Below are 20734 nucleotides of genomic sequence, written 5' to 3' on the forward strand. Positions count from 1 at the left end.
TGGTCGGGCAAATCCATTGGTTCAAAGTAGCACTGGGGAAACCACTTGGCCCTGTTCCTGCTTCAGGCACCTCACAGTCTCCAGAGAGACCTCAAGTAAGTAAACAAACATATAAACTAGATACTTACAGATTATTTCAGTGTTATAAAAAAAACAAACAGGGTGATGTGATGGAGCCATGCAGGAAACCAACCAAGTTCCTACAGCAACAACTATTGAGCACTTACTGTGTGCCGAGCTCTCATTTCTACTGGAATCTCCCTTTGGCTAGGTAGTTGAGTTCTAATGACTGTTTTTACCATTACAGTAATTTGAGAGATGGGGATGGGGATGGGGGTGGAGAGAGAAGCACCAACTCGTTCTTCCACTTAGTTGTTCCATTTAGTTGTGCACTCATTGGTTGCCTCTCCTATGTGCCCTGACTGGGGATCGAACCCATGACCTCCACACTAATCACTGAGCCTCCTGGCCAGGGCCAATGACTTACTTTTAATTGAAGTGAAATTCACATAATATAAAATTAATCATTTTAAAGTGGATTTGTGTGATTTTTGCATAGTATTGGTTTGTTCCACAACCTAATTTTTTTCTGGTTACAAAATTACTGAATGTTTGTATATAAAATCTAAACATTGCATATGTGAAGAAGTGATGAAGCCCCCTCCATAATCCCACCTCCATTGCTAGAGGAGATAGCCTCAGGTAGGGAAGATTATTCCTCCAAATTGTTCTATTTGTTGGTGTAAGAAACGTCCAAACCTGTAGAGAATTTTTATAAGAGTTTATTTGAGCCAAACTGATTATATATGCTGGTAAGCAAGATCTCAGATGCTCCAGAGAATAACAGGGTTTTGTTTTTGTTTTTGTTTTTTGCTTTTTTTAAAAATTCATTTTAGAAAGGAGAGGGAGAGACAGAGAGAGAGAGAGGAGAGACAGAGAGAGAGAAGGGGGAGGAGCTGGAAGCATCAACTCCCATATGTGCCTTGACCAGGCAAGCCCAGGGTTTCGAACCGGTGACCTCAGCATTTCCAGGTCGACGCTTTATCCACTGCGCCACCACAGGTCAGGCCAGAGAATAACAGTTTTGTAGCTTCTTTTTATGCATTTGAGATTAAGGAGAGAAGTAAGGAAGATTACACAAAGGACCCTGTTTGGGTGGCTTAGTTGGATAGCTCATTGTCCTAATAGACCCAGGTTACATATTTGAGCCCTGGTCAGACATACAAGAGTCAACTATGAATGCATGGATGAGTGGAACAACAAATTGATGTTCCTCTCTTTCTTTCTCTCTCACTCTAAAGAAGTTATAGGCCTGGGGTGTGACTAGCCACCATGACCTTCCCGATTATGAATTTATGATCAGATTACCCTGGTAGGTTACTTTCCATAGAACCCCCCCTTTTTTTTAGAATCCCTTTTTTGTCTACATGTTCATGTCAACATAATTATGAATCAGCATTGGGTTATACTCTACATACAGTTCTACTACTTTCTTTTTATTTCGGCTGAACAGTATGTTATGGACATATATCCCATGTCGGCACACAGCTTTCCTCTTCCCATAGGGCTATATTCCACTACAGCTAACCAATTCCCTATTGATGAACATTTAGGTTGTTTCTAGTTTGTGTGTGTGTTCACAGCCCCCCCCCCCCCCTTGTAAGCAATGCTATGATGAACATCCTCAGATGTGCATTTCTGCCTATTTGTGGGGTATTTCTAGGGAAAATGTTTTATAGGTCATATTGCCTGCACAAAAGCCATACATATTTTGCATTTTAAGAGGTGGTTCCCTTATACTCATTTCCACAACACATACTAAAATGGAAACAATACAGAGAAGATCAGCATGGCTCTTGACATGCAAATTTGTGAAGCATTCTACATATTTTAATTATTTTATATAATCATTTTAGAAAGAGAGGAAGGAAGAGAGGGAGAGAGAGAGAGAGAGAGAGAGAGAGAAGCACATCGATCTGTTTCTGTATGTGCCCTGACCGGGAAACAAGCTGGCAACCTCTGCACTCTGGACGACACTCTAACCAACTGAGCTATCCAGCCAGGGCAAAGTGTTTTATACATATTTTTTGAGAACAGATTGATCGAGAAGGGGATTGAGGGACTGGGAGAAAGAAAGAGGTGAAGGATTTTTTTTCCCCCCCAGGGACAGAGAGAGAGGCAGAGAGAGGGATATATAGGGACAGACAGACAGGAACAGAGAGAGATGAGAAGCATCAATCATTGTTTTTTTTTGTTGCAACACCTTAGTTGTTCATTGATTGCTTTCTCACATGTGCCTTGACTGTGGGCCTTCAGCAGACCGAGTAACCGCTTGCTTGAGCCAGCGACCTTGAGTCCAAGTTGGTGAGCATTGCTCAAACCAGATGAGCCTGCACTCAAGCTAGTGAGCTCGGGGTCTTGAACCCTGGGTCCTCCGCATCCCTGTCCGATGCTCTATCCACTGTGCCACCGCCTGGTCACGCCAGACCACATCCAGTTCTAATGCTTGTTTGTTCTCCAGCTCCTTCCCAGGCAGTCAGGCAAAAGGGGCTGAGCTGGGTGAGGTAATCCTGACCCTTTCCCCCCTCCTCCATGTAAAGAAATATCCTTGAAAACATTAGCCCCTGCCTGACCTGTGGTGGCGCAGTGGATAAAGCGTCGACCTGGAATGCTGAGGTCGCCAGTTCAAAACCCTGGGCTTGCCTGGTCAAGGCACATATGGAAGTTGAAGCTTCCTGCTCCTCCCCCCTTCTCTCTCTCTCTCTCTCTCTCTCTCTCTCAATCTCTCTCTCTCTCTCCTCTAAAATGAATAAATAAATAAAAATTAAAAAAAAAAAAAAAAAAAAAGAAAACATTAGCCCCTGATGGAGTTGATCCCCTCCCAGCCCTCCCACCTGATAGCCCAAGCCAGTCTGGACCCCACTTGCTCTGGGAGATGGAAAAGGGGGACCGTAAGGACTATTTCATCAGGGAAAGGGTACACCAGCCCCCAAACAATCTTCTCAGCGGTCCAGTCACTACAGGATTGTCTGCAAGAATCACTAGCTTCTATAGGTTAAAAATAGCCCATGCCCGAGGGGCCCTCAGTGTCCATCCAGAAGAGAGCTGGCTCACAGCTTGCTATCACCGGGAAAATTAACTGAGGCCCATTGCTCCCTCCCCTCTCCTGTGAAGCTTTTTTTTGTTTTGTTTTGTTTTTCTTTTTTCTGAAGCTGGAAACGGGGAGAGACAGTCAGACAGACTCCCGCATGCGCCCGACGGGGATCCACCCGGCACGCCCACCAGGGGCAACGCTCTGCCCACCAGGGGGCGATGCTCTGCCCATCCTGGGCGTCGCCATGTTGCGACCAGAGCCACTCTAAGGCCTGGGGCAGAGGCCAAGGAGCCATCCCCAGCGCCCGGGCCATCTTTGCTCCAATGGAGGAGCCTCGGCTGCGGGAGGGGAAGAGAGAGACAGAGAGGAAGGAGGGGGTGGGGGGGGGTGGAGAAGCAAATGGGCGCTTCTCCTGTGTGCCCTGGCAGGGAATCGAACCCGGGTCCCCTGCACGCCAGACCGACGTTCTACCGCTGAGCCAACCGGCCAGGGCCCCCTGTGAAGCTTTAAAGTCAGACTTTCTGGGTTCAAATCCTCACTCTCCTGACCAGGCGGTGGCGCAGTGGATAGAGTGTTGGACTGGAATGCAGAGGACCCAGGTTCGAGATCCCGAGGTCGCCAGCTTGAGCGCGGGCTCATCTGGTTTGAGCAAAAGCTCACCAGCTTGGACCCAAGGTCGCTGGCTTGAGTAAGGGGTTACTCAGTCTGCTGAAGGCCCGCGGTCAAGGCACATATGAGAAAGCAATCAATGAACAACTAAGGTCTCGCAACAAAAAACTGATGATTGATGCTTCTCATCTCTCTCCGTTCCTGTCTGTCTGTCCCTGTCTATCCCTCTCTCTGACTCTCTCTCTGTCCATGTAAAAATATATAATAAAAAAAATCCTCACTCCACTATTCACTAGCTGTGTGACCCTAGGCTATCTACTTAACTTTTCTGTGCCTCTGGTTGTAAAAGAAATGTCAGGATTGTATCTACCTGAGGGGCCATGGGTGTCCACCCTGGCTGTGCACGAGAATCACCTGGGGCGCTTTTAAAAATTCTGATGCCCAGGCTGTATTTCAGGCCAATTAAATCAGAATTTCTGAAAGTTAGTCCTGGGCACAAAACAACAAAAATATTATATATTTTAAATCTTTCTAGATGGCTTCATGTGCCACCAAGAAAGAGGCTCATTGCCGTAGAGATTTTGTAGATGTTAAATGAGATAATATAATAAAAGTGCTTCCAGCCTGACCTGTGGTGGCGCAGTGGATAAAGCGTCGACCTGGAATACTGAGGTCGCTGGTTCAAAACCCTGGGCTTGCCTGGTCAAGGCACATATGGGAGTTGATGCTTCCTGCTCCTCCCTTCTCTCTCTCTCTCTCCTTTCTAAAATGAATAAATTAAGTCTTTAATAATAAAAAAAAAAGTGCTTCCGGTGGTATCTGACACAGTGTTAAATGCTTTGGTGGGGGTTGTGGGACCAATTTATCCAAGCCTGGGAGGTGGTCAGGGAAGGCTTCCTGGAGGAGGGGGTAGCTGAACTGTAAACTGAAGGAGGAGAGGCAAAAAAAGGACAGGATGCATTTTAGCAGGAGCAACAGCACCTGCAGGGGTCTGAAGTCGAGAAGATGTGGCCTCTTGAAGGAATTGAAAGGTATTGCCTGTGACTGGAACTGAGAAAGGAAAGAGGGAGAGCTGGGGAGAAGGCACATCACACTGGGGGTCCTCTAGTGAGGTCAGAGGTCATGGAAAATAATGGTGCTTTTTTTTTCTTTCTTTTTTTGTGACAGAGAGAGAGAGAGGGGGACAGATAGGGACAGACAGACAGGAAGGGAGAGAGATGAGAAGCATCAATTCTTCGTTGTGGCACCTTAGTTGTTCATTGATTGCTTTCTCATATGTGCCTCGACCGTGGGGCTACAGCAGACTGAGTAACACCTTGCTCAAGCCGGTGACCTTGGGCTCAAGCTGGTGAGCCTTGCTCAAATCAGATGAGCCTGAACTCAAGCTGGCGACCTCAGGGTTTCAAACCTGGGTTATCCGTGTCCTAGTCTGACACTCTATCCAGTGCGCCACTGCCTGGTCAGGCCACTGTGCTTTATTCTGGCATCATGAAAGTTTTAAGCAGGGCAATGAGTGACCTAGATCAGAACCCCACCACCACCACCACCAAGTTTGGAAGCAGTAATTTTTTTCAAGGCATTGTCTCCAAGACAGCTAGGGAACTTGAACTTGCCAAGGGGCTCTGAAACAACCCCCATGCTCCCCTTCGTGAATGAGTCAAACAGTCCTGGGTTTGAATCCTGACTTTGCTACTTTGCACGGGTGTGGCTTTGGGCAGGTGACTTTATGTATGAGTCTCAGCTGCCTAGCCTGTGAAAGAGGCATAAACCTCCACTGGCTCTTTGCAAGACTGAAATGAGATAATAATGTAAAAGATTATTCTAATATGATAATTATGTAATGATTATTAATATTACTAATAATATTCATGACCTTGACTGTGCAACCCTTTGGTGGCTGCATAAATAGCCAAATCTATCCTTTGCTGTCCTAGCCCTAAAGTTTCACTTGGGTTCTCCCATGAGAATTATAGCTACAGTTTCTTAGCCCTTCTCCTGCATTTTGGTGGTTGTTGAATCCCTATAACAACCTTGATAGATAAATGTTTTATTATCCAGATTTTACAATTAAGGCACCTGAGTCTAAGTGTGTTTAAGCCACTTTCCCCAAATCACCCAGCTAAGTATCAAACCTGCAAAACCGTATGCCCATTGTACTGATGAAAAAACCAAGGCTCAGAAAGATGAAGTATCATGCCCAAGACTGCACAGTTGACAGATGGCAGAGCTGGGATTTGAACCCTTGTCTGGACCTCTGGACCCTAAAGGGTTTTCCCCAGAGGGTTGGAGTGTCTGCTAGGAGCCACTTTCTGGGTCACCTGGCTCATCCTTGACATGAGCAGGGGAGGCTGGAACCTTTCTGTTTTGCTGCCCATATTCTGGGCCCTCGACATACTTTTCTGAACACCAACTCCTCCTTCTGGAGTGCCCTTCCCACGGCCTCCTGTCCTCCAAAATCAGGTCAGAGTTGGCTCTTCTTCAGCAAAAAAATAAATTCCATTTTCCAAGCCAAGCCTCATTTGAATCATTTCTAGGCAGTTGATTCAGGTTAATGTCTGCATGTCATTTTACAATGCAGCTACATGTTGAAAATAATTTTAATATAATTTAAATTTTTTTATTTACTGAATTTAGAGAGAGAGGAATGTAGAGAGAGAAACATTGGTTTGTTGTTCCACTTATTTATGCATTCATTGGTTGATTCTTTTATGTGCCCTGACCGGAGGTTGAAGCTACAACCTTGGTGTACTGGGACAACACTGTAACCCACTGAGCTACCCGGCCAGGTGCAGTTATATTTTATTTTGAAAATATAAATTAATTCTGGGAATAGGTGAAATTGCATATGTGATTCAAAATTCAAAATATTCCAAAATGTAATTAATAAAATCTCCTTCCCCTTCCAGCCCCCAGGCACCCTGTTCCCCCACCCACCCCCCTCACTTGCCAGGAGACGCTAGAGTTTATTCCCAGAGATGCTCCAGCAAGTATAAGCGTCTCATAAAGAGATACATTGTTTCCCACTTTTCTCTACACAGATACACATTTACACACACTGTTTCAGTTTTATTATTTTTAAATCTTAGATCTGTTTCATATCAGTAGGTAAGTAACTTCCTCCATCTCTTCTGTGGCTACATAGTTTTCCATGGCAGAACTACATGTAATTTATTTAACCAATCACCTATTGATGGATATTTGGGTTGTTTCCAGTTCTTTGCTCTTTTTTTTTTTTTTAAAGATTTTATTTATTCATTATAGAGAGGGGAGAGAGAGAGAGAGAGAAGGGGGGAGGAGCAGGAAGCATCAACTCCCATATATGCCTTGACCAGGCAAGCCCAGGGTTTTGAACCAGCAACCTCAGCGTTTCCAGGTTGACGCTTTATCCACTGCGCCACCACAGGTCAGGCCGGTTCTTTGCTCTTAAAAACAGCACTGCAGCTAAGTCTGTGCTTGAGTCTTGGCATCCTAGAAAGCTCTGTGAGTCCTGGCCAGTTAGCTCAGTCAGAGTACTGTATTGTCCCAAAACACCAAGGTTGCATGTTCAATCCCTGGTCAAGACACATACAGGACCAATGAAGGGGAACAACAAATGAATGTTTCTCTCTCTTCCTTCCCCTCTCTGTCTCCCTAAAATCAATTAGAAAAAAAGAAGAAGAAGAAGAAGAAAAAATGGTCTGTGGATGGCCTGTGATAGAAGAGAGAGGATTGGGGCCTGACCTGGGGTGGTGCAGTGGATAAAGTGTCAACCTGGAATGCTGAGGTCACTGGTTCAAATCCCTGGGCTTGCCTGGTCAAGGCACATATGGGAGTTGATACTTCCTGCTCTTCCCCTCTCTCTTTCTCTCTCTCTCTTTCTCTCTCTCTCTCTCTCTCTCTCTCTCTCTCCCTCTCTCCCTCTTTCTCTCCTTTCTCTCTAAAAATGAATAGATAAAATCTAAATATATATATTAGAAGAGAGAGGATTGGGCTGGGTGCCAGGATACTAGGGTTCTCATCTTGATCCTACAACTAACTGCACAGTCCAGCCCACGCATCTCTTTGTACATTGGGGTATCCCCAGCAGGTGAAAGTAAATAAATTCAATCAGGTTAAGGGGATAGGACCTGATGGGGGGATGGAAGAGTTTAGATAAAATGTTCAGGACCTGCAGAGGTGATGCGTGAACTGAGACCTTGGTGATGATCAGGAACAGCCGTGCCAAGATCTGGGAAGAACATTCCAGAAAGGGGCTCAGAGCTGTGAAGGCTCCGAAGTCAGAACTAGCTTGCTGTACTCGAGGGACATACTGAAGGCCAGTGTGGCCGGAATGTAATGACTAGGGGAGGAAGGAAGAAGACAAAACCCAAGGCGTGGCCTCAGAGATCCTTGTGGAGAGTCTGGATTTTATTCCAAGGACAACAAGAAACCACTGGAATGTTTAAGCAGGGGAATGAGGATGAGACTTAGTATACATTTTTAAAACATTACATGTGACCCTGCCATTCTACTCTTTACGTATGTATCTAAGAGAAATAAAACATATGGCCACACAAAGACTTCCATGTGAATGGTGATGGAAGCTTCATTCTTAGTGGCCAATGCTGGAGAAATAAACTATATATCCATCAGCAGGACAATGGAGAAGCAAGCAGTGGTACATTCATACAATGGAGTACAACTCATCCACGAAAAAGGTGAATTCTTTTTTTTTTTTTTTTTTTTTTTTTAATTTTTATGAAGCTGGAAACAGGGAGAGACAGTCAGACAGACTCCCGCATGCGCCCGACCGGGATCCACCCGGCACGCCCACCATGGGGCGACGCTCTGCCCACCAGGGGGCGATGCTCTGCCCATCCTGGGCGTTGCCATATTGCGACCAGAGCCACTCTAGCGCCTGGGGCAGAGGCCAAGGAGCCATCCCCAGCGCCCGGGCCATCTTTGCTCCAATGGAGCCTTGGCTGCGGGAGGGGAAGAGAGAGACAGAGAGGAAAGCGCGGCGGAGGGGTGGAGAAGCAAATGGGCGCTTCTCCTGTGTGCCCTGGCCGAGAATCGAACCCGGGTCCTCCGCACGCTAGGCCAACGCTCTACCACTGAGCCAACTGGCCAGGGCCTTTTTTTTTTTTTTTTTTTTGACAGAGACAGAGAATCAGAGAGAGGGACAGATGGACAGGAAGGGAGAGAGATGAGAAGCATCATTTCTTCGTTGTGGCACCATAGTTGTTCATTGATTGCTTTCTCATATGTGCCTTGACAGGGGCGGGGGGGGGGCTACAGCAGAGTAAGTGGCCCCTTGCTCAAGCCAGTGACCTTTGGGCTCAAGCCAGCGACCATGGGGTCATGTCTATGATCCTATGTCAAGCCAGTGACCCCGCATTCAAGCTGGTAAGTCCACACTCAAGCTGGAGAGCTCGGGATTTCAAACCTGGGTCCTCCGCATCCCAGTCTGACACTATCCACTGTGCTACTGCCTGGTCAGTCAAAAAGGGTGAATTCTTTTTTAATTTTTTTTTTTTTTTTTTTTTAGAGAGAGGAGACAGAGAGAGAGAAGGGGGGAGGAGTAGAAAGCATCAACTCCCATATGTGCCTTGACCAGGCAAGCCCGAGGATTTGAACTGGTGACCTCAGCGTTCCAGGTTGACGCTTTTACCCACTGCGCCACTACAGGTCAGGCCAAAAAAGGGTCAATTCTTGATTCAAACAACACAGATGAATCTCATGAACATGCCAATCTAAAGAAGCCAGACCACCCCATGCCTTGAAAAAAAAGAAAAAGAAAAAAGAAGAAAGAAAAATACATACTGTATGATTCCATTTATATAAGTGTAAAGTAATCTATAGAGACAGAAATCAAATAGGTGGTTACTTGGGACCCTTGTGGTGGGGAAATCAACTTTAAGGAGCATGGAGGAATGATGGAATGTTCTTTATTTTGACTGAAGTTGTATTACATGCAGATACACATCTGTCAAAGCTCACCAAACTAGTCTACTTGAATGGTGCATTTTACTGGATGTAAATTGTATTTCAATAAAGTTGATTTTTAAAAAAGACAACATTGGCCTGACCTGTGGTGGCGCAGTAGGTTAAAGCGTCGACCTGGAACACTGAGGTCGCTGGTTCAAAACCCTGGGCTCGCCCAGTCAAGGCACATATGGGAGTTGATGCTTCCTGCTCCTCCCCATTCTCTCTCTCTCTCTCTCTCTCTCCCTCCCTCTCTCTTTCTCTCCTCTCTGAAAAAAGAATTGAATAAATAGTCTTTTAAAAAGACAACATTAGCCCTGGCCGGTTGGCTCAGCGGTAGAGCGTCGGCCTGGCGTGCGGGGGACCCGGGTTCGATTCCCGGCCAGAGCACACAGGAGAAGCGCCCATTTGCTTCTCCACCCCCACCCCCTCCTTCCTCTCTGTCTCTCTCTTCCCCTCCCGCAGCCAAGGCTCCATTGGAGCAAAGATGGCCCGGGCACTGGGGATGGCTCCTTGGCCTCTGCCCCAGGCACTAGAGTGGCTCTGGTCGCTGCAGAGCGACGCCCCAGAGGGGCAGAGCATCGCCCCCTGGTGGGCAGAGCATCGCCCCTGGTGGGCGTGCCAGGTGGATCCCAGTCGGGCGCATGCGGGAATCTATCTGACTGTCTCTCCCCGTTTCCAGCTTCAGGAAAAAAAAAAAAAGACAACATTGGCGCCTGACCAGGTGGTGGCGCAATGGGTAGAGCGTCGGACTGGGATGTGGAAGACCCAGGTTCGAGACCTTGAGGTCGCCAGCTTTAGCACAGGCTCATCTGGTTTGAGCAAAGCTCACCAGCCTGGACGCAAGGTCGCTGGCTTGAGCAAGGGGTTACTCAGTCTGCTGAAGGCTCACAGTCAAGGCACATATGAGAAAGCAATCAATGAACAACTAAAGTCTCGCAACAAAAAACTGATGATTGATGGCTTGACTGAGTAGAGAGATAATAGGGTGGTGAAAATGGGGGGAGGGGTTGCAGGTTATACATAGCAGGTTGGTTGGCAGGACAGACTATGGAGGGTGAAGACAGGGAGGACTCGGGGATGACAGCCAGATGTGCACATAGTTGGTATGTGGGGCCCTTAACTACCTAGGGGAGACTGAGGGTGGAGCAGCTGTGGAGGGAAATCCAGCTCCCTTCACCCCCAGAAGGACTGGATAATCTCTCGTGATCTCTACTGACCCAACAGTTTGCCTTGACAGGGTGACTCGGTTGGTTAGAGAGTCATCCCTACATGCTGATGTTGAGGGTTCGATCCCCGGTCAGGGCACATAAAAGAATCAACCAATGACAGCATGAATAAAATGGAACAATAAGTTGATTAAAAAAAAAAAAAAAAGAGGAGGGCCCCAACAATTGTGTATAAGCCCTCCCTTACCAGGCAGGTATGGAATGTCAGTCATTGAGAAAAATCGTCAGCATTGGGATAATTGGACTCCTCTGGCTGGCAACTGAGGAAAGCTGGGATTCCAGCTCAGCTCTCATTTTCTGCTATGTTGCTATGTTCTTTAGTTTTTCGTGAGTGTTCCTCTGCTCCAGCTTAACTTCTTTTTAAATGTTTATTTTATTGATTTTTATTTATTTATTTATTTATTGTATTTTTTCTGAAGCTGGAACTGGGAAGCAGTCAGACAGACTCCCGCATGCGCCCGACCGGGATCCACCCGGCACGCCCACCAGGGGGCGATGCTCTGCCCACCCGGGATGTCGCTCTGTTGTGACCAGAGCTAGTCTAGCGCCTGAGGCAGAGGCCACAGAGCCATCCCCAGAGCCCGGGCCATCTTTGCTCCAATGGAGCCTTGGCTGTGGGAGGGGAAGAGAGAGACAGAGAGGAAGGAGAGGGGGAGGGGGGGAGAAGCAGATGGGCGCCTCTCCTGTGTGCCCTGGCCGAGAATCAAACCCAGGACTTCCGCACGCCAGGCCGACGCTCTAGCACTGAGCCAACCGGCCAGGGCCTTTTATTAATTTTTAGAGAAGGGAAAGGGGAGAGCAGGACCGAGACAGAAACATCTATCTGTTCCTGTATGTGCCCGGACCAGGGATCGAACTGGCAACCTCTGCACTTTGGGACGGTGCTCTAACCAAACAAGCTATCCAGCCAGGGTTCCAGCTTAACTTCTTCAACTACACAATACGTTTGGGGAGTGATCACACATCAGGAGGTATCTCAGATTGCAGTCATGGTTTTTGCTGTAACTAAGAACCCACCTGCCTGACCTGTGGTGGCGCAGTGAATAAAGCGTTGACCTGGAATGCTGAGGTTGCCGGTTCAAAACCCTGGGCTTGCCCGGTCAAGGCACATATGGGAGTTGAAGCTTCCTGCTCCTCCCCCCTTCTCTCTCTCTCTCTCTCTCTCTCTCTCTCTCAATCTCTCTATCTCTCCTCTAAAATGAATAAATAAATAAAAATTAAAAAAAAAGTTAAAAAAAAAAAAAGAACCCACCTGCACTATATAGCTTAATGTTTTTTCTGTAAACAACTCTCCTTTTTATTTCTTTTACTTAATCTCATCCTAAACTATATATTGGTTCATGTACTAATTAGGCATTTTTCTAATGTACATAAATATATAATTATTATTATTATTTTTTGTATCTTTCTGAAGTGAGAAGTGGGGAGGCAGACAGACTCCCACATGCACCCGACTGAGATCCACCTGGCATGCCCACCAGGGGACGATGCTCTGCCCATCTGGGGCATTGCTCCTGCTGCCTCAGGAGCCATTCTAGCACCTAAGGCAGAGGCCATGGAGCTGTCCTCAGCACCCAGGCCAACTTTGCTCTAATGGAGCCTTGGCTGCGGGAGGGGAAGAGAGATAAAGAGAAAGGAAGGGGGAAGGGTAGAGAAGCAGATAGTTGCTTCTCCTGTGTGCCCTGGCTGGGATTTGAACCCGGAGTTCTACACGCCGGGCCGATGCTCTACTGTTGAGCCAACAGGCCAGAGCTAATTCATAATTATTTTTTATTGATTTATTGTTAGAGACACAAGAGTGGAAGTGAGAGAGAGAGAGAGAGAGAGAGAGAGCACATTCATTTGTTATTCCACTTAGTTGTGCATTCATTGGTCACTTTCTGTATGTGCCCTGACCAAGGATCAAACCCACAATCTTGGTGTTTTGGGACAATGCTCTGATTGATCTAACCGGCCAGGACCCATAACTATTAAAATAAGAAATTTTTGTCCATGTACCATTTACATGTCTCTTATTTCCCTGGTAGCACTGTACCACATTTGGGGGAATTCTAAAGTATTATGTGCAAATTGATGTGCATAGAACATCTATTATATATTTATCTAGACATAGTAGTTATGGACAGCACTTTGTCAGCACCCAGCAAAAAGACTAACGACAGTGCTTTTAACCCCTGATACAGCACTTCCACTTCTAGGAATTGATCTTCAGGAAATAATTAAGGACATGCTCCAAGATTTAACTATAATGATGTTCTTCTCAGCATTGCTAATTATAGTGAAATCTTGAAAATAATAAAATTTAATGAGGGAACTGGTAAACATTGGTAGGAGTTATATGACAGAATGCTATTTTGCCCCCCAAAATGATGTTTTAGAAAAATATTGAATGCCATGAAAAGTTGTTTACAAAATAGTATTAAGTGGAAAAAAAAAAAAGGTTTCAAAGCAGTGTGCATGAATATAAAAACGCATATTTAAACATTTTCTATATGTGATATAGATATTTATATATGTGTGCATGTGTGTAAAAGAATGGTCTAGCCTGACCAGGCGGTGGCGCAGTGGATAGAGCATTGAACTGGGATGCGGAGGACCCAGGTTCAAGGCCCCGAGGTCGCCAGCTAAGGCACAGGCTCATCTGGTTTGAGCAAAAAAAAAAAAAAGCTCACCAGCTTGAGCCCAGGGTTGCTGGCTCGATCAGTGGGTTACTTGGTTAGCTGTAGCCCCACGGTCAAGGCACATATGAGAAAGCAATCAGTGAACAACTAAGGTGTCGCAACGAAAAACTGTTGATTGATGCTTCTCATCTCTCTCTGTTCCTGTCTGTCTGTCCCTATCTATCCCTCTCTCTGACTCTCTATCTGTCTCTGTAAAAAAATAAAATAAAATAAAAAAAGAAAAGAATGGTCTAGCCTGACCTGTGGTGGTGCAGTGGATGAAGCATCAACCTGGAACACTGAGGTTGCTGGTTCAAAACCCTGGACTTACCTGGTCAAGGCACATATGGGAGTTGATGCTTCCTGCTCCTCCCTCCTTCCCTCTCTCTCTTCTCTCTAAAATGAATGAATAAAAGTCTAAAAAAAAAAAAGAAAGAATAGTCTAGAAGACTATACAACTAGGCACTCACTTTTTTTAGATTATGAACACTTTTAACTTTCTTTCTTTCCTTTTATTGTTTATTGTATTGATTTTAGAGAGAGAGGGAGAGATAGAGACAGGAACATCATTAATCTGCTCCTGTATGTGCCCTGACTGGTTATTGAACCGGCAACCTCCGCACTTCGGGACGATGCTCTAACCAACTGAGCTATCTGGCCAGGGCTTTTTCTTTCTTTTTTTTTCTTTCCTTTTTTTTTTTTTTAAGATTTTATTTATTCATTTTAGAGAAGGGGGGAGAAAGAGAGAGAGAGAGAGAGAGAGAGAGAAGGGGGAGAGAAGGGGGGAGGAGCAGGAAGCATCAACTCCCATATGTGCCTTGACTGGGCAAGCCCAGGGTTTCGAACCGGCAACCTCAGCATTCCAGGTCGACGCTTTATCCACTGTGCCACCACAGGTTAGGCCTTTTTTCTTTCTTTTTCTTTTTATTGGTATTTTTCTGAAGTGAGAAGCAGGGAGGCAAAGAGACAGATTCCAGCATGTGCCCCACCAGGATCCACCTGGCAAGCCCACCAGGGAGCGATGTTCTGCCCATCTGGGGTTTTGTTTCATTGCAACAGGAGCCATTCTAGTGCCTGAGGTCCGTGGAGTCATCCTCAACACCCAGGCCAACTTTGTTCCAGTGGAGCCTTGGCTGCAGGAGGGGAAGAAAGAGATAGAGAGAAAGGAGAGGGGGAAGGGTGGAGAAGCAGATGGGCACCTCTCCTGTGTGCCCTGTCCGGGAATTGAACACAGGACTTCCACATGCCGGGCCGAAGCTCTACCACTGAGCCAGCCGGCCAGAGCCTCTTTCTTTCTTTCTTTCTTTCTTTCTTTCTTTCTTTCTTTCTTTCTTTCTTTCTTTCTTTCTTTCTTTCTTTCTTTCTTTCTTTCTTTCTTCTTTCTTTCTTTCTTTCTTTCTTTCTTTCTTTCTTTTTTAAATAAAGATTTTATTTTTTGATTTTAGGAGAGGAGAGAGAGAAAGAGAAAGGGCAAAGGAGTGGGAAGCAAAAACTCGTAGTAGTTGCTTTTTGTATGTGCCTTGACCTGGTGACCTCAGCATTCCAGGTCAGCGTTCCATCCACTGCGCCACCACAGGTCAGGTTTGAATTTTAGTATAGGAGGAGGTGGCAGCCACAGAGGTGAATCTCTTGGTTCTGCCTTCAAAAAAGAGCTTGTTATCTAGCTCAAGGAAGGACAGCTTCCCAAGGCCTTTCTCTTCCTGGGTGTCCCCAGAACATGGTAAGGAATTGGGGCCTGGACACTCTGTCCAATGGGACTCCTCTAATGAATTTTTTGGGGGGCTCCCAGTGGGTTGGCCTATCTTCATCATATCTGAGTCTCTCCTTTCCTAGACTGCTTCTTCCCCTTTCTCTTTCACAGGCCTTACCGCAACTCTATCTCAACGTCTCCTTCCTGGAGGACCTGGCCTAACACAGAGGGTTTGGAGGTCAGATTCTGGTGGAAAGGGGAGCTTAAAGCTGGGTTTACCGAGCATTTTTCCATAAAATTGACAAACTGCCACGGTCCATTCCAAACTGTGGGGAAGGGCTGATAGTAATAACTACCTCTATGAAGAATTGATTTAGATAATAGCTATATAGTATCTGACACTTAATACATGATAGCTGTTATAACCTGACTTCTGAGTCTGTGCGAGCAGAGCCCTCTGGGGTGTGAGTGGTAGTGGAATGTGCCCAGCACAGGGTGTAACTTCCCTGTAGTCTTTCTTTTAATGTCTAAGGTGGGAGTCCCTTCTGCTCCATGCAAAGTTTTGAAAGTCTCCGGTGGGTGGACATTTGGAAGATTAAGGGATACATACCTTTAAAATACTAAATCAGGGCCCTGGCCAGTTGGCTCAGTGGTAGAGCGTCAGCCTGGCGTGCAGAGGTCCCGGGTTCGATTCCTGGCCAGGGCACACAGGAGAAGCGCCCATCTGCTTCTCCACCCCTCCCCCTCTCCTTCCTCTCTGTCTCTCTCTTCCCCTCCCGCAGCCGAGGCTCCATTGGAGCAAAGATGGCCTGGGCGCTGGGGATGGCTCCATGGCCTCTGCCCCAGGTGCTAGAGTGGCTCTGGTTGCAGCAGGGCGACGCCCCGGAGGGGCAGAGCATCGCCCCCTGGTGGGCAGAGCGTCGCCCCTGGTGGGCGTGCCGGGTGGATCCCGGTCGGGCGCATGCGGGAGTCTGTCTGACTGTCTCTCCCCGTTTCCAGCTTCAGAAAACTACAAAAAAATAAAATAATAAAATAAAATACTAAATCTGGGCCCTGGCCGGTTGGCTCAGTGGTAGATCGTCGGCCTGGCGTGTGGAAGTCCCGGGTTCGATTCCCGGCCAGGGCACACAGGAGAGGCGCCCATCTGCTTCTCCACTCCTCCCCCTCTCTTTCCTCTCTGTCTCTCTCTTCCCCTCCCACAGCTGAGGCTCCATTGGAGCAAAAGATGGCCCGGGCGCTGGGGATGACTCCATGGCCTCTGCCCCAGGTGCTAGAGTGGCTCTGGTCACAACAGAGTGACCCCCCGGATTGGCAGAGCATCGCCACCCGGTGGGCATGCCAGGTGGATTCCGGTCGGATGCATGCGGGAGTCTGTCTGACTGCCTCCCTGTATCCAGCTTCAGAAAAATACAGAAACCCCCCCCCAAAAACTACTAAATCTGGCTCCAAAGGCTGGGCTGCGATTTACACTGCCATGGGCCTAGAGGGTACCTCAGGAAAGGTTCTCCAAAGTTTCCTGGCCTTGCCTGGTATTGATTTAGGGTTCTCCTGGGGGATGACCTACTGGGAGACAGACACGCAGACAAACTGATTCTCTGGTAAACAGGCATGCGATGAGTAAGTGACTGATGGATGGACAGACACAGGTCAGACTGAGGTATCAAGAGAGGATGGCCTGACCAGGTGTTGGTGCAGTGGATAGAGCGTGGGACTGGGATGTGGAAGACCCAGGTTCGAGACCCCGAGGTCGCCAGCTTGAGCACCAGCTCATCTGGTTTGAGCAAGGCTTACCAGCTTGAGCCCAAGGTTGCTGGCTTGAGCAAGGGGGTCACTCGGTTCTCTTGCCAGGCTGTAGCCCCCCCCCCATCAAGGCACATATGAGAAATCAATCAATGAACAACTAAGGAGCCACAATGAAGAATTGATGTTTCTCATCTCTCTCCCTTCTTGTCTATCTATCCTTCTCTCTGACTCTGACTCTGTCACAAAAAAAAGAAAAAAAAGACAGGCAGATGGATCTGTCACAGATGGTCAGGCATGTGACTTTGAAAATAGACTGAGCAGGCCCTGGCCGGTTTGCTCAGTGGTAGAGCGTCGGCTTGGCGTGCAGGAGTCCCGGGTTCGATTCCCAGCCAGGGCACACAGGAGAAGTGCCCATCTGCTTCTCCACCCCTCCCCCTCTCCTTCCTCTCTGTCTCTCTCTTCCCCTCCTGCAGCCAAGGCTCCATTGGAGCAAACTTGGCCCAGGCGCTGAGGATGGCTCTGTGGCCTCTGCCTCAGGTGCTAGAATGGCTCTGGTTGCAACAGAGCGACGCCCCAGATGGGCAGAGCATCGCCCCCTGGTGGGCGTACCGGGTGGACCCCGGGCATATGCGGGAGTCTGTCTGACTGCCTCCCGGTTTCCAACTTCAGGAAGAAAAAAATAGAAAATAGACTGAGTGCCTGACCAGGTGGTGGCGCAGTGGATAGAGCGTCGGACTGGGATGCAGAAAGACCCGGGTTCGAGACCCTGAGGTCGCCAGCTTGGGCACGGGCTCATCTGGCTTGAGCAAAAAGCTCACCAGCTTGGTTGGACCCAAGGTCGCTGGCTCGAGCAAGAGGTTAAAGGGGTTACTCAGTAAGACCCACGGTCAAGGCACATATGAGAAAGCAATCAATGAACAACTAAGGTGTCGCAACGAAAAACTGATGATTGATGCTTCTCATCTCTCCATTCCTGTCTGTCTATCCCTCTCTATGACTCTCTCTGTCCCTGTAAAAAAAAAAAAAAAAGAAAGAAAAAAAAATAGACTGAGCAGAAGGCCTGTTGGCCTGGGAGCCGCCCACCTCCCCGCGGGCCGCGAGGGGGCGCCGCCGCCCTGCCCAGAGTTGCCCACCAACTGGGCTGGGAGCGCTTTTGCGGGCGGTGCAGGGGGCGGGGCTAGCGTGCGCAGCGGGCGGGGCCAGCATGCTCGCGGGAGCGACCGCGGGCGGGGCGCGCGTGCTCCCGGGACGGCCGGGGGCGGGGCGCGCGGCTGGCGCGGGCGCGCGCGGCGGCGGCGCGTTCCGTTCTGGGCCGAGGCTCACGGCGGAAAAGTTGCGGGGCGGAGAGGAGCGGCCCCGGGACGGGCAGCGAGTGCGACGTCCAGCCGGTTCCCGGCCCCTGCGGTCCCGCCATGGACGACCTTGGTGAGTGAGTGGGAGGCCGAGGAAGGAGGCAGCGGAGGGCGCGCGGCCCCAGGCCGGGCGGGCGCGAGCGAGCGGCGGCGGCCGCGGGATCCCACCCTCGGTGGCCTGGGACCCTTCTCTGGTCCCTGCCGGCCGGGGCTACTCGAGGCTTGGATCCCGAGGCCGGGCCTGAGTCCCGGAGCAGGTTGGCTCTGCTGCTGCTCTCACAGCCGCCACTCCAGGGCTCGGGGACGGCCCCACCTCCGGACCCCCGACCTTGGGGAGCCACCCCGGTTTCCCAGAACAGCCCCGGGGACCAGCTCGCACCTCAGGGACCCGCCCCGTCCGCTTCAGCGGCAGGTCTCTCAGTGCCTGGCCCAGACCGGCCCCCCAGCGATGGGGCCCTCACTTCACAGACCGCTCCCCAGCCCCCCCCCCCCCCACCTCACAGATCGGACGCCGGGTTCGGGGAGCAGCTGCTTTTTCCAGGACGTGCTCCCACCCCCTTGAAGACCGCTCCCCCTTCAGGGGGATAGCCTCTCCGAGGCCACCCCGTTTTTGTCACTGGTCAGATTCACAAGTTAGGGATGAGCCTCACCGCTGCTACAAAGACAAGTTTCCCATGTGCCCCACCCACTAACCCCCCACTTCAGGTCTGGGCACCCTGTTTCATGAACCGGTCACTGCATTCCACTGACTGCCCTCGCCCGTCTCTGGACTAATCAAATGTTAGAAGAGTAAGCTGAGGAGACAGGATTCTCACTCCACTCCCAGACGCTGGTGAAAGGCCAGGGGAATGAGGAGGGAAGTGGGCCTCAAGGTATGGCCATCTTTGAACTTGTCCTGGCTGGCAGAGTCCCTCCACCCACCCCCACCCACCCTCAGCATCAGACCTTGCTGGAAGCCACACAGGAAAGGAGGACAGGATGCCCGGAACAGGAGTTGTACTGTTTTCATGTTATTGGAGCTCCAGAACTACTCTTTTCACTCTGGCCTTGATTTGCTGTTAGGGCAGGGGAGAGCGTCTCCCGGAACCAGATACTGAACCCAAGAGGGTTGGTGCCAGGGTTCTAGGAATGCCTTGAGTGGCATGAACCCTGAAGTGGGAGGATTCGCTCTTTCTCCCCTTTGTGCCTGTAGGTGGAGGGCCTCTGAGCTGAGAAGGTGAGAACGGGGAAAAGTTTCTTCTCTGTAGGTGCCGTGTCTTCCCTCTTTGGACTGTGCGTGCCTTGTGTGGCCACTGATGCTTTCTCTGTCCCAGGCTCTGAGCAGTGGATTCATGCCTTCCTGAACTGATGAACCTTTCTCAAGTGCACAGGGCGCTGTAAGCTAAGACTGGCAATATATGTAGGCACTGGACTTGCAAGGGCGCGGGGAGGAGGGCTGGGACTTCACTGCTTCCTGGCAACTTCTTTTGGGATCATATGCACCCACCCCAACCTGGAGCTGGGGATGGTGTACGATCATGCCTGTTTTGCAGAGTGCAATGTCTGCCAAGCATAGTTCTGCCCTTGGGTCAGGCTTGGCACCTATTTTTCCAACACACTCAAGGTTGGCATGGCTTCCAGGCAGGTTTTTTTTTTTTTTTTTTTTTCACATAAAAATAAGTAAGCTTTAAAGGAGGCTGGGGGATATTTTTAAAATCAGGATCTGAATGTCTCAAGGCTTTCCTAGTGGTAACCGAGCAGCAGTTACAGTTTCTAAGGTGCTGATGTGGTTTTGTTGCTTCTACACAGTCCCTGTGCTGTTTGAAGGACTAAGAAAGTCTTTGTTGAGTTTTCAGTTAAAGTCCTGAATTCCTGTCTTCTGACAGTCTTCCATGTGGGGCCAGGAAACAAGTTAGTCTCTGCAGGGAAAGAGAGTGGACTGGCAGAGGGGATTGTAGGACTTTAAATTTGTAGTTTATAGAGTTCTTCTCTGTACTTCAACTGGTCCTGTCCTCACAGCAACCCTTTATAAGAGCCCCTTACGCCCACTGTTGTCATTACTACTTGTCTTTTATAAATTGAGAAAACTGAGACTAAGAGAGGTTGATGCACTTGCCCAGGGCTGCACAGCCTCAAAATGACAAAACGAGGACTAGAAACCCAGTCCCTTACTTCTACATCTGCTGCTCCTATGTACCCAGAGGCCTTTCTTTCTGAGGAGGTGGTGAGCTGCACATGAAGGAAGGGTCACAGCAGGGTGATGGCTGCCACCTGTAATCTCTGCTGCCTTCCACCACAAGCTCCGCAGTTGTTTGGATCCTGGCTGCCCAACTTCCTTGGCCTAAGCTCCCAGGAGGCCAGCCACGCCTGGCTGACCGGAGCCTGGGGTGGGTGGGAGGAATGGGGCGTGCAGGAGGGGAGAGGAATTTGCCTCT

General features: G+C 48.9%; 1 protein-coding gene and 1 non-coding gene across 5 annotated transcripts in view; both read left to right on the top strand.

The window, feature by feature from the left end:
- Positions 1 to 1788: 1788 nt before the first annotated feature.
- Positions 1789 to 1891, top strand: LOC136396570 (U6 spliceosomal RNA). The gene has a single exon (XR_010749831.1). It is a non-coding gene; the product is annotated as a U6 spliceosomal RNA (small nuclear RNA).
- A 16316-nt stretch (positions 1892 to 18207) lies between these two features.
- Positions 18208 to 20734, top strand: part of PXN (paxillin) — a 50051-nt gene continuing 47524 nt past the window's right edge. For all 4 annotated transcript variants that reach the window (XM_066370775.1, XM_066370776.1, XM_066370777.1 and 1 more), the window contains exon 1: positions 18208 to 18393. In XM_066370775.1, coding sequence (XP_066226872.1) covers positions 18381 to 18393 — 13 coding nt within the window. In that variant the 5' untranslated portion in view covers positions 18208 to 18380. The remainder of the gene's footprint in view (positions 18394 to 20734) is intronic.

The sequence above is a fragment of the Saccopteryx leptura genome, chromosome 2 (assembly GCF_036850995.1).
Source record: "Saccopteryx leptura isolate mSacLep1 chromosome 2, mSacLep1_pri_phased_curated, whole genome shotgun sequence".
NCBI classification, from domain to species: Eukaryota; Metazoa; Chordata; class Mammalia; order Chiroptera; family Emballonuridae; genus Saccopteryx; species Saccopteryx leptura.